The sequence below is a fragment of the Wickerhamomyces ciferrii genome, contig 00054 (genome assembly GCF_000313485.1).
Source record: "Wickerhamomyces ciferrii WGS project CAIF00000000 data, strain NRRL Y-1031 F-60-10, contig 00054, whole genome shotgun sequence".
Taxonomy (NCBI): domain Eukaryota; kingdom Fungi; phylum Ascomycota; class Saccharomycetes; order Phaffomycetales; family Wickerhamomycetaceae; genus Hansenula; species Hansenula ciferrii.
Window position 1 is genome coordinate 47843 of NW_011887686.1, and position 13533 is coordinate 61375.

The window sequence follows — 13533 nt, forward strand, 5'->3', positions numbered from 1 at the left end:
GTGATATCTAGACAAGCAGACCTGAATTTACATCTTATGAATGAAATCGAATAATATTTATAATTAATACATGTTCTAGGAACTTTTGTGGTAGATACATCACGAATCAAATAAATAAAGGCACTGAACTAATCTATACAGGTCATGGCCCTTTAAAAAGGATTTGGTTTTGGAGTATGGAAATATGACAACCAAACATTACTATTTAAATCATTTGTAAAGTAAGAAGTTAATTCTTGAGTAGCAGCTTCAGCACTTTCATCAATTAAATTTGGACTAAAATGATCAAATGTAAAATTATCAACTAAATTGAAAATATCACCAGTTAATGAATCACTACATGTACTCATTAAATCCAAATCATCTTGGAATGTTGTATCTGGTTGAACAATTTGTTCATCTGAATGAGATTCATTATGAGGATTTGATGATGAGGTCCATAATGTTTGCATTAAGATTTTCAATTGTTGAGCACATCTAATTAATGGATGATATCTATCAAGACTTTTGAATTCATCACAAAAACATTCAATTAATTTACCAATTAAATCTAAAATTTCTTTTTGTTCTTTATAACAAACTGCACCTGTAAATATAATCTTGATTAAAAAAACAGCAGAATGACCAAAATATCCATAATATCTCGCAGGAAGATAAGCCATTGCACCATAAGATCTTAGGTTATTTGAACAACTTTTCAAAATTTCCACAGCTGCATTTTTAGCTTCAATTATAAATTTTGCATCAGGACTTGCAACCATTGTCTTGGGGAAAATTTTCTTAACATTTTTAGTACCATTTGAAGAATTCTCAGTAGCTCTTTTCATATGAGCTTCAAATGCAAATCCATAAGCATATAATTTTGCATAATTGAAACTTACCCATACAGTTTCATTTAATGATAAAATATCCCAATTTTTGGAATTCCAAGTTAATTTATATGTAGTGAAACCCATTGTAAATTCATCCAAGATTTTATGATAATCCCCCTGATTAACTAATGATATAGTCCGATCTCTTGAAGGATATAATAAATCATGAATATTTGACATTAAATTTGTACTATCAATAATTGCTTGAATATAAGAAGAATAAGCATCTGGAGTATGAACCGAGGGGATCAAAGTTGTTGAAATATCATGATCATTATAATTATTATTAAGATATGATTGACCCATAATACCAGGGAAACAAAGGGTTGGACCACGAGTCCAAAATGCCTTACCAAATCTAATTGAAGTTTGACGTTCTTCTAAATGACAATAAGTCCATATGAATCTCATTCTATGAGTTTCTTCACTCATTGCATCATTTGGTTCTAATAAAGTTTTTTGATCAAGACCTAAATAATAACTTAATCTAACAGCTTGACCAACTAAATTCCAACTAAATCTTTCTTCTAATTCATATAATTCCTTGTGGTTTACAACTTGTTTTAATATGGGGACATTTTCTGAAAGTGTTAATAGAGATTCGATAGCACCTAAAGTTGGTTTAATTATTCCTAAAGTTAAGTCTTGAATAATTGAAGACATATATGACCAACTTTCTTGATGGATTTTAGAATTTTCAAATCTTGAAGCTATAATAACAAATGTTATGGCTAAAATTGGTTCATTTTCAGCTAAATCACATAATTCAGAATCAGATCTAAGAACTCTATGAGCTGGTAATACTGGCATATATTGATGATGCCTTATAAAATATGTAGAAATCAAAGTTTTAAAAGTTGTTGGTGTAAGAATTCCCCTTTCCACGAGACAAAATTTCTTTAACCGTTCGTTTGGACTTGAGTTAGATGTATCTTGACTAGATGATGATGATGATGATGATGAAGAATGAATTGAATTTGATCTTGATTTTGCAACTTCTTGTTCATAAATTTGTTTAGAATTGAATAATAATTCATTATTTTGATCATGAATGTTATCAGTTGATGTATTTACTGGATAATCATTACCTTTGAAAGCAGCTTGAGCTAATAAATTTAATGAATCTGAAGGGTTTTGAATAGTGGTTAATGAAATATCTTCACTTTTTCTTCTTTTGTTACCATCAGATGTACGTTCAACGTCCAATGAATGTTTGTTATTATCTATATGCTTGCTCAACTTGTTTAATATCCGGTCATTATCAAATGAATTTGATCTGTTTTTACCATAATGTCCACCTCTTTTACTAGTAACAAAGACACAAGATTTCCCTTCACGGTTACATCTGACACAATTGCCATCATTTGAAGATTCACATTTGATCTTGAGCTCACGACAATTCAAACAAGCTCTTGAAGCTCGTTGTCTGACTTTTTGGTCTTTCATAATGGTATGATCTGATGATGATGTTGTAGTTGCTAACATGTTGTTTCTGGGTGGTGTCATATCCAGCAAAGAGTACTAAGCAATAGCCGGACTTGTCATACTTTATATAGATGAGCTCAATTACCCCAGATTATCAATTGATTGACTGAGCTCATTGTGATTCATGACTTTGTGGAGAAATGGTTCATCAATGGCCTTATTGCACCCGACATTCACTGGGTGGTTGTTTGTCCGGGTATTATGTAAGGTATATAGCCAATGGCCAATAGCCGGTATTCACAAAGTCAATGTCATACAAAGCGTACTAAAAACCATGGGTATACTATATATATTAAGGTTAATGCTTTCATTATACACTGGATATATTGTTACTCCGATCAGAATGGTTCCAAAACCCATCTTTATTATCCCATGAGAGATCGTGATGAGTCCAAATACTATGATGATTACTTGTTGGTGTGGTAACATTATCCATTTCTTTCTTGTTCTTCTCCTTTTCAAATTCTGAAACTTCTTCAAATTGATCACAAAAATCTATTTGAGATCCAACATCTGATTGATGTAATTCTTTATATGTTATGATTTTGTATAATAAATATGCCATTATTATAGAATCTATAATACCAATAGCCACAGAGGACCAGCCTAGTGCAAATACAGTATTTGATCTATTGACAAAGATTCTGAGTTCATCAAAAGATTGTGTAAGGTTAACACTCATTTGATTTGCAAGTTTTTGTAAAGAAGTCATCCCCACTGTTGTTAATACCCATTTGAATAAACTTACAAATGTTAAATATGAAAATAATATTATGAATGTAAGTTTCCTTGTAACATAATATCTTGTGATGATAAATATTGATAATAGAGTTAGAAACTCACCACCAGCAAATAATAATCCAAATGAAATACCAAATCTAACTTTTAAACTATCTTCAACATCTTTAGAAGAATCTTTTTTGAAAATATCAGGTAACTTCAAGTTAAAGTAAATATCTTTATCCATTAACTCCTTAGTATTAATAGCGTTATAGAAAATGTATTCTAAAGTACCTGTGAAAGAACCAGACCATATCTGTTTTAAACATTCATGATCATATACAATTGTTGTTTGATGTTCAAAAACTGGTTTAGATTCATCAGTAACTCTTTTACCAGGACATGACCCCCAAATTCCAAATGAAAAATAATAACTCTTGATTAATGATGAATTTGAATTAATATGATCAAATGGTAATATAGTTGTATTATCATTTGATGGATAAAATTCATAAAATTTATCTAATGGAGAATTTGTTAAATCTATTCTATAAAATGAATTCCTTGGATCTTTACAGAAGACAACAATCTGAAGAATCAGTGATAGCAGTGTGAAGAATAACGGTAACTCCCAATCCAGAGTAGTTAGTTTCATTTTGTTCTTGGTCTATAGTGAGGCATTATTGTTCACATAGTCAAAGATGGAAAATTTTCAACACTAATGTGATGAATCATGATATATAAACAAAAACAACAGTTCTTCAGCCTTCAGAGTTAAGTTTATACGATGTTCACAGAAGATCTTTCTGACAAACACACGACGATTCACGAAGTAAACACAAGAATAGTTTTATACCCGTTAAGATTTACATGTTAGAAGCTTCTGATTTGGTTAGAAGAATATTCGCTAGCGTTATGATCAAGACCACATCAGATGAACGCGATTATATAAACAAGAAGTACATCTACGTAAATTATAATGAGTGAATTCGCTGTGATATTGAAGAGCTATAGTAGTATACAATCATGCCTTTTCTTCCAAAGATTCTTGATCTGATTCAGAAGCGTCTGGTGTAGTTCTTTGAGATGTTGTGGTCTTGGTCAAACAAATATTAATCAACATGATGATTAAACAAACAAAATTAATAACACCAAAACTCATAGAACACCAACCCATTCTAAAATTGTTTTCCCTTTGAATACCTCTGATTTGAACTTTAGAGTAGGAATTATGTAAAATATCATCAAGTGTATTAGAAACATATTTCCAACTTGATAATCCAATACTCATAGAAACCCAATGACCTAAACTAATAGCGATTAAACATGATAACATAATGATTTTGGCTTTTTGAGCATAACCCTTAGATCTAATTATTACACTAACAATCCCACCGATAAATAAGAATACCAATTCTAAAATTGAACATATAACTCCACCTAAAATACCATTAAATGCTTGTTCCATAGCAAAATCAGGATTAAAACTCATGATTGAATCAGGTAAATTTAAATTAAAATCTTCATCATTTGATGCTAATTTAACAGCACCTTTTAAAATATATGGAATCCATGGTGACATACCATATGAAACAAATCTTGAGCAATCAATATCCTTGGTCATATCATTTAAATCAATTTTACCATTTTGTGCACAAACCCCCCATAATCCAAAACGATATTGATGTTGTAATGTAGTATTAGTTTCAATATCATAAGGTAATAAAGTTGTTGGATCATTTTTATTATAAAATTGATAAACATTATCTAATTTAGCCTGAGTGAAATCAATCATAAAATATGAAGTATTTGGACTTTTCAAAAAAGTTAAGCATGATAAAACTAATGCAATAATACTGACACCAATGATTGGGATAAGTAAGCAAATATTTAAGTTGAAATAACTGTTATTCTTGGAGTTCTTAAAGTTCATGATTAATTATAAGACTTAATCTTTATACTATGTAATTCATTCTAAGATTTGATATCTGGAGTATTCAAGCTTGTCTTTATATAGTTGACATAATTCATCATATCTTCATGATTCTAAACAACAATCGAAGTATGGTTTAATTTTAGAGCATCATCTAAAGCAAGATAAGCATTATTTCTATTAATAACTTATAGATCTAAATTAAACATGACAAGGTTAATTGGAGTATATCATATATGAAGTGAAATAAGTTTATACGCACAAAATTCAATTGATTAGTATATCTCGGGTGACCAGAGAGCCATAACCACTTCCCAAAGCGTCCAGGTTCCCGAGACTATTACAAGTACTAAAAGCCTGTTATATGATATATCCACTTTATAATTGAAATTAATAGCATGCCTTAACGATCTGAGCGCAGTATATTTATATGCACAATGACAAAGGTATAAAACGTCTTCATTTAACAAGATAGATAGCTCAAATTTCCGATTATGTGATATCATTATAGGTAACTTTGAAAGTACTTTCCAGAATAGACGAAGTACTGGTCATTGGAAATATAGACGTATACTCATGATATAAAACAAAAAATGAGCAACTTGAAACACACTACAAGAGTTCCAAGTCTAAAAATAGTTGATAATTCATGATATTATATTCTCTTAGCTAAACAAACAATCAATCAAGATTCTTTTTATAATTAATAACCTTTTCATAGTTCTTTGGGGTCAAAATAACATTAAACACATAGAACTCTATAAAAAATAAGAAAATATCAATTGGTATATCCATATAAGTTCCATAGATAAATTCTTCACCATCCAAAAAGAAGATTTCTAGTACAAGAGAGGTAGTCAATAATACTCGTGAAATAAGAACAACAATAACACCGAGTATTCCTATAATAGCTTCAGAGTAACCCATAAAGAATCTTGAAAGGATTAACCATTTAAATTGACTTAATTTTGGATCATCAGTTTTGTTAAAATCTTTAAATTCTTTAACAGATTTTTTATATCTAAGGAAACTTTTCACATAAAAAATTTGATTAAAAATGAAAATTATAAAAGTCAAGATTAAAAATGATGTATGAATAGCTCCTTCAAAAACATCTGATAGGTAAAAAACATCTAAAACAATTGACACAATATCAATTATAAAGAAAAATAAATGAACTTTAACACTTTCTAATTCTTCAATCTTATCAAATGAAAAATTCCCACTATATTGATATAGATAAAACAAACATCCTCTAAATGAAACTTTCTGTGCAAACTCAGAGAGAAAATCAAAAACATTCCACCAATCTTTATGCTCTAATCTGAAATCAATATCCCAAAGCACTGTAATGTTAGGTAATATAACAAATAACTTGTTAAATGTAATTAGCACCAAGTATATTTGTAATAACTTGATTAAATATGGTGTATGGCTTCCATTGGATTGACTCCATTTATTCCAAGTATTAATAAACGTTAAGGCATTAATCAGTGATACCGTTAGTTTCACAAGACCAACTTTATATGATTGTCTTGAGCCTAAAGTTGTTTTATACCCATCATCAACAGTTATAACAACTTTATAATTTTCAGCTTTAAAACTTTTAGTATTCCCACAATAATAACCAGCTTCTTTAATTTCACGTATATTTTTCAGTTCACCAAAATTTGTCAAGATTGTACTAAATAATTCACCTTGTGAAGCTTCAGGATCTTTATATTCATACAAGATCTTACCTAAATGCTTTTCAGAACAATACCCACGCTCAATAGCTGGTTGATCACAAATATGATGAATATTGGTCTCACCAGCGAAAACTTTATCAATGTTTATATCCTTTTTTCTATAAAATATGAATGGTAAAGAAATCTTCTTGTCTTCAAACTCTGGTTTTGTTGTGAAATTGAGGAAATTGATATGAATTTGATCATTCGGATACACAGGAAAGCATTGTAAATTGAATTCAGCTTTTGATAATGTGTAATTATAGCTTGCCAAAGCACTGGTAGCCCAACCGATTAATAAGATGAAGAGATTGACCTTCATTTGCGTCAATAATTAATGTTTGAATATTATATAGAAAAAGCACCGTTGTTCAAGCCAAGATCTGCTAAACCATTAATATTTAGAAGCTTGAAAAGTTGTTTGGAAAAAATAATCTTCGTCATGGAAAAAGTGGTTCAATGCAAAAATTAATTGAATTACGAGTCAAACATTATACAACCAATCACAAAGGACATGTCGTACTTTGTCGAATTTGGAAATTGGTGGGATTTTGGGTACATAGTACTACAGAATGTCAGAATCCAGATTGAAGTGCGTTAAACAGCACGAACTTATGCATGTACGATTATGTATAGATTTTTGAAATCCTTAAGCAACCAGGTTTTTTGAAGGAGTATAATTGATTATTGAGCGTTACTATAACTCATTTCAATTAAATATCTCACCAGCCTATAGTATCATGATATGATATTTGATCATTTTATATTAAAATCTCAAGCCTATGGGTAAAATTATAAGAACATGTCAATATTCAGCCATCAAACACGTTATGATTGAACGGATTTTGCAGCCTGTTAAGCCGACAAGCTATTATACTCGTAGTCATGAATGACTGTGAGAACTTGGAAGACATTCTATATAATTAAACTACATGAATACATGCCTGCACTAATGAGGCAATTTAACTGATACTATTTTTGGGATCTTACTAATGAAAATGGCTTAATAAGGGTCCGATAATTAATCGTGTTTCGTATACAATTGATAGTATAGTATTGTCGGTTTGAACGACGTCATTGACTATGGTATAACAAATATCTAAAGCAGATCAACAAGGGTTTCATATATAATTCATATATAACATGTTGGCTTATAACCTGTATCTGTCCATTGCCGACTTCTTAGATTATCAACTGCCAGTTCTTCGGGCTGATATTATGCCTTCATCTGTTAATTATAATAGCTGTGATGTGTAACTGGTCAGCATTAGACTCTTTCAATAGCCTATAATATATATTAGCTTACACCCCAAAAAATCATGATAAATCATATATTGACATTTTGTAGCGTATAGCTGACTATATAGAAGAATCTGTATCATAAATTGGGGCGGTTTGATATGCATATCAAAACATGCGCAGCTATATAACATCAAGGTATTTAACGGACAGAAAACCAAACAATTAGCCCATAAGTTACTGAAATTTGAAATAATTCATGCTAAATCTAAATAATCTAAGATCAATAAAAATCTATTTATAGCTTGTCGTATATTGTAAACAATTAAAGTAGTCAGATACTAGATACCTTTCATTATATAAATACATAAGTCAAAGGCCAAGATTGATAATCAACTCATGGTAAAAGCTAAGATAACAAATAAAAAATCAAAATATGACATCCTCTTCGACTTGGAATCCTTTCAAAAAATCAATCTTATTTCATAATAACTCAGACAATTCTTTAACTGAAGATAATGATACGTCAAAAAACATTAGATTATCACAATTCAATATAAATTCAGATGAAGAATCTCAAACACAACTAGAAGGTTTCCAAAATCATGTGAGCCAACAACAATCACAAAAATGGACTCAAAATGTTCTAAACCCATTTAGAAGAAACAAATCAAGGGTTATGGGGCTTATAGTTTCAATATTGTTATTAGTTAATGTTTCCCTGTGCATTGTTTTAGTAGTTTTCATTAAATCTAATGAAGTACCAACATTTTTTGGTGATTATTTAACATCTCATAATAATTTAAATCCACAATCAGCATCAATATTAAGATATAAAACAGCAATAACTAGTGAAAATAAAATTGAGTTGATGAATAAAGATCAAAATGTTCTTCCTGTTCATTCACATAATGATTATTGGAGAAAAACACCGTTATTTGAAGCTTTAAGATTAGGTATTAGTTCAGTTGAAGCAGATGTTTGGGGGTTTCCTAATGATCATGATTCATATCAAGAATTATATGTTGGTCATAAAAAATTAAGCCTTTCAAAGTATAAAACATTGAATTCATTATATCTTTCAAATATTGAAGCATTGTTAGATGATGTTAATTCAAAAGTTTCTGTGGATCAACAACAAGGTACTGATGCAACAAATGACACATTGGCTAATGGTTTACAAGGGGTCTTCTATAATGATCCTTCAAAATCTCTTGATTTGATTATTGATATCAAAACTAACGGTAATGATACACTGCCATTAATATTGAAAAATTTGAAACCATTGATCAGCAAAAATTATTTAAGTTATTATAATACCACTTCTGAGAAATTCAACAAAGGTCCATTGACAATAACAATAAGTGGTAATATTCCATTTGAAAAAATTCAAGAGCAAAATATAAGATATACATTCATTGATGCACCATTGAATGATCCTGATTTTAGTGAAAAATTCAATAGTACCAATTCCATATATGGCTCATCATCCTTAGAAAAAATAACCGGATCAAAATCAGCATTGGGTTTCAATGGATTAGATGATGATCAGAAAACCAAGATTAAAGAAGTTATAGATATAGCACATGCACAAAATATCAAAACAAGAATATGGGATACACCAAATTGGCCAGTATCTGTGAGAAATTCAGTTTGGAAAGATTTATTAGAATTGGGAGTGGATTTGTTGAATGCTGATGATTTGAAAGGAGCTGTTATGTTTTAGCAATTAAACAGAATGTGTAATATCTTGATATAATGCACCATCATTACATGGGCCATAATTTGTAGACCAACTCAATTGTAACCGTTTAGTTAAGCTAAGAGCTTTTAACATTATCGAGATTTTTCGTTTTGACACAATCTTTTGTACCCAAGTGATCTCGGGCAAAAAGTGTGGCGCCGAGTTCCAAATCACGAATAATTATGTAATAATATTATCAAAATTCAATTATTGTCTGCCTACAAAGTTCAAAGGTGCCAAAAGAAGGTGGCTTGAACTCGTTCCACGGTGATAGGACCCTTAAAGAATGAATCAAAATTCAATCCAAGACTTATTGCTTGAATGCTAAGAGATAATACCTACAATGAATCTCTGAAAAACAGCATCAACTTGTGTTGCATTGTTTGAAATTATTCAAAGGAGCCACTGATTATACAATATCACCAATAAAGGTACAGTACTGTGGTTTAGATGCTTGGATCCCTAAATATCTTTGAACTTTAAATTGGTGATGTGGGTGAGTTAAGACTTGGTGTGCACAGAATTCTTGGTAATTTTCAGCTATATATGAATAAGTGAAAATGTATCAATGAACACATCTGGTAAAGAACTATGGTACTTATCAAATTCACCTCAAGATGTCAAAAGAAGAGACAGTAATTGATGAGATAGACGTTTCTAGAAGTCCATCAGAACATGATCATAATAAAGAAGACAATTCAAAAAAGGTCTCTTATAAAGAAGCCGACGAGCTACTTAAATTTATGGAAGAGCATGAGCCTAATTATGTTGAGCTAACAGAAGATGAAGAGAAGAAAGTCTTAAGAAAAAACTTTACTATGGTGTTATTTTTGGTTTCTCTGGTCACTTTGATTTTGTTTATGGATAAATCAACAATTGGTTATACCACAATCCTAGGTATTTATAAAGATACAAGTTTGACAAAAGGCGGGTTTAATAATTTAAATTCAATCTTTTATGTTGGTTACTTGGTTGCTCAATGGCCATGTCATATCTTAATGCAAAAATTACCAATAGGTAAATATCTAGCAGGCTCTATATTCATGTGGGCTATTATCATTGGAGGTACTGCTGCTTGTAAGAATTATAGTCAGTTGATGGCATGTCGTTTCCTTTTAGGTGCATCTGAAGCTGTTGTTACGCCAGCGTGTGAAATGACATTAGGTATGTTTTTAGATACAAAACAAAGAGAAATTGCACAACCAATTTTTTGGGCTTCAGCATCAGCTGCTCCATTTATCTCAAGTTTTATAGCTTTTGGATTGTTGAAAGCTGAACATTTAATGTCAACATATCCATGGAGAGTCTTTATGGCTGTTAATTCTGGTCTAAGTTTATTCTTATCAATTGCAGTTTTCATTTTATACCCAGATAATCCTTCAAATGCTAAATTTTTAACAAATAATGAAAAAGTGTTCATCATCAAGAGGATTCAAGAGTCAACAAAATCATCAATTGAACAGAAAACAGTCAAAAAGCATCAAATTATTGAAACTCTAAAAGACCCAATTTCTTGGTTATTTGCTTTCCAATCTTTCACATTAATGTTATCAAACTCATTAACTTATCAACAAAATCAATTATATGTCGACATTGGTGTTGATAATTTAGGATCATCACTAGTCTCAGCAGCAGGTTCAGTTTGGAATGTTTTGTTATACATAATTTTTGCCTTTGTTATCAAAAAATTCCCCAATCAAAATGCTTATATTGGTTGTGTTTGTTTAATCTTACCAATCGCTTCAAGTATTGCAATGTGTACAATCCCATGGGAGAAGAAATATGCTCTATTGGCAAATATGATTCTTGCTGGTTCATCAAAAGGTATCACTTATATTGTCGCTTTAGGTTGGACAACTTCAAGTGCTGGTGGTTATACAAAGAAACTTTATAGAAATGTTATGTTTATGATTGCTTATGCGATTGCAAATATAATCAGTCCAAATTTATGGAATCCAAAGAATAGTCCAAGATATTATACCTCATGGATAGTTCAAATAATTGTTGCATTTTTTTTAAATGGTGTTATTTTGCTAACCATAAGATATATTTTGAAGAAAAGAAATGAAGAAAGATTACATGCTACTGATTTTGAAGATGATTATTACGTTGAGAATGATGAAGGAATATCAGAAAAAGTTGATATTGCCATGTTGGATCTAACTGATTTGGAGAATAAGAGATTTATATATCCTTTGTGATTGAGTTAATATAGCTACAATGCTTGTAAATATGTTATATTTTTAATAAAAATTTCTATATAATGCTTTTTTTAATCAACTTCTCAAATAATACACCTCCAGATGCCGTATATGACAAGATAAGTTCTTGGGCTTCACCTTCTGTTAAACTTTGAACCATTCCCATCATTGGAATTAATTTAGCTGGTGATGTCTTTGCAATTTGACTTTCAATTACTAAATGAAGTAAAAAAGTTTTAGATGATTCAGAAGCTGGTAATGATCTCCATTTTGAATTTTTAGTAAAATCATCAGAACTCACTCCTTTGACAAATTTATCAACGTATGATAAAGGTATCACAATATCTCTTGATAATGGCATTAATAAAGAGTTTTCATAATCATCTAGATTACTTCTAAACCTTCTTTGTTTTGAATCTTTAGATCCTTGGAAATCAAACTTAAATTTTGGATGTTCAGCGTTTTTCAAAGTATGTAAAGATAATGAATAAACTAGAGATTTTTTGTCAAAGTTTCTTTCAAATGCCTTTTTACTTGTATAAACTTTATCAATACTAACATGTTTCAAAAATCCTCTTTTGATCCCTTCTCTATGTCTTTGTAATTTTATATGTGAGTTAATAGGAGTTGATGATGAATCAGGATTTGAGATTATCCAAGTATCCTCATCAATTTTAAGCCAAGGGTATAATGAGTTTTTCACTAAGAATAAATCATTTGTCCAAGTATCAGCTCCTTTATTTCTAAAATCATTTAGACTTTTATACGTGGAAAATTCAAGTATATTTTGATCAAAAGCTTCTGGAACATAACTGAGTTCTTTTGAATTAAAATTGGAATTCACATCAATCTCAAGATCATCAGGGGTTCTTTCATCAATATCTTTCCCATCTTCATTAGGGTATTTAGCGGACTTGATTATTTGTACTGAAGTGTTTTGTGATTTGGTTCCTTTACTGTATTGAAAGAAATTTCAGGATTTTTTGAAGATGGTGTTTTTTTTTTCTTATCAGCAAAATGATCAATTATTTCAGAGTTATATTTTAAATTATGCAAAGAAGGTAATGAAATAACATCAGAATTATTTATACCAACAAAATCAATAATATGACAGACATCCTTACCATCATGTTTTCTTAAACCTCTTCCAATCATTTGTGCCAATAGATTTTTTGATTTTGTAGGACGAACCATTAAAATACTATCAATATTAGGGATATCAGTCCCTTCTGTGAATACACCACAATTGATCAATAAATTAGTTTCACCATTTTTGAATCTTTGAACTGCTGGTTCTCTATAATGTCTACTGGTTCTAGCTGTAACATAGTCAACTTTGACTCCTCTATCATGAAATAACTTGGCTAGATCTTCAACATGTTTTATATCAACAGCGAATACCAAAGTAGATTTTATTCCTCGGGTTTCAACAAGATTCAAATAAGTGTCAACAACAAGTTTGTTATTTTCAATCTTATTAACTTCTCTAGCAAGACTTGGTAAGGCATAATCACCACCAGAAATTGTAGTTTGAACTTCCGCCAAATCAGCATCTTTTAATTTCACAGTAGTAACTTTAGCATCACAAAGATATTTTCTACTAACCATAAAC

At 30.3% G+C, this 13533-nt stretch overlaps 7 protein-coding genes across 7 annotated transcripts; 2 read left to right on the plus strand and 5 right to left on the minus strand.

Moving 5' to 3' along the window:
- Window positions 1-152: 152 nt before the first annotated feature.
- Window positions 153-2378, minus strand: BN7_2385 (Transcriptional activator ARO80; the record flags this gene model as incomplete). The annotated part of the gene is made up of 1 exon (XM_011276981.1): window positions 153-2378. One exon carries the CDS (start codon window positions 2376-2378, stop codon window positions 153-155), a length of 2226 nt encoding a protein of 741 aa, XP_011275283.1.
- A 289-nt stretch (window positions 2379-2667) lies between these two features.
- On the minus strand, window positions 2668-3732 carry BN7_2386 (uncharacterized protein; the record flags this gene model as incomplete). Its single annotated transcript, XM_011276982.1, has 1 exon — window positions 2668-3732. The coding sequence occupies one exon, from the start codon at window positions 3730-3732 to the stop codon at window positions 2668-2670; it is 1065 nt and encodes a 354-aa protein (XP_011275284.1).
- A 369-nt stretch (window positions 3733-4101) lies between these two features.
- BN7_2387 (uncharacterized protein) lies at window positions 4102-5010 on the minus strand (the record flags this gene model as incomplete). The annotated part of the gene is made up of 1 exon (XM_011276983.1): window positions 4102-5010. One exon carries the CDS (start codon window positions 5008-5010, stop codon window positions 4102-4104), a length of 909 nt encoding a protein of 302 aa, XP_011275285.1.
- Window positions 5011-5691: 681 nt separating this feature from the next.
- BN7_2388 (uncharacterized protein) lies at window positions 5692-7059 on the minus strand (the record flags this gene model as incomplete). The annotated part of the gene is made up of 1 exon (XM_011276984.1): window positions 5692-7059. One exon carries the CDS (start codon window positions 7057-7059, stop codon window positions 5692-5694), a length of 1368 nt encoding a protein of 455 aa, XP_011275286.1.
- Window positions 7060-8412: 1353 nt separating this feature from the next.
- BN7_2389 (phosphatidylinositol-specific phospholipase C/glycerophosphodiester phosphodiesterase family protein) lies at window positions 8413-9702 on the plus strand (the record flags this gene model as incomplete). Its single annotated transcript, XM_011276985.1, has 1 exon — window positions 8413-9702. The coding sequence occupies one exon, from the start codon at window positions 8413-8415 to the stop codon at window positions 9700-9702; it is 1290 nt and encodes a 429-aa protein (XP_011275287.1).
- Window positions 9703-10337: 635 nt separating this feature from the next.
- On the plus strand, window positions 10338-11921 carry BN7_2390 (uncharacterized protein; the record flags this gene model as incomplete). The annotated part of the gene is made up of 1 exon (XM_011276986.1): window positions 10338-11921. The coding sequence occupies one exon, from the start codon at window positions 10338-10340 to the stop codon at window positions 11919-11921; it is 1584 nt and encodes a 527-aa protein (XP_011275288.1).
- Window positions 11922-11976: 55 nt separating this feature from the next.
- Window positions 11977-13529, minus strand: BN7_2391 (ATP-dependent RNA helicase; the record flags this gene model as incomplete). Its single annotated transcript, XM_011276987.1, has 2 exons — window positions 11977-12733; window positions 12850-13529. The coding sequence occupies 2 exons, from the start codon at window positions 13527-13529 to the stop codon at window positions 11977-11979; spliced, it is 1437 nt and encodes a 478-aa protein (XP_011275289.1).
- Window positions 13530-13533: the final 4 nt, after the last annotated feature.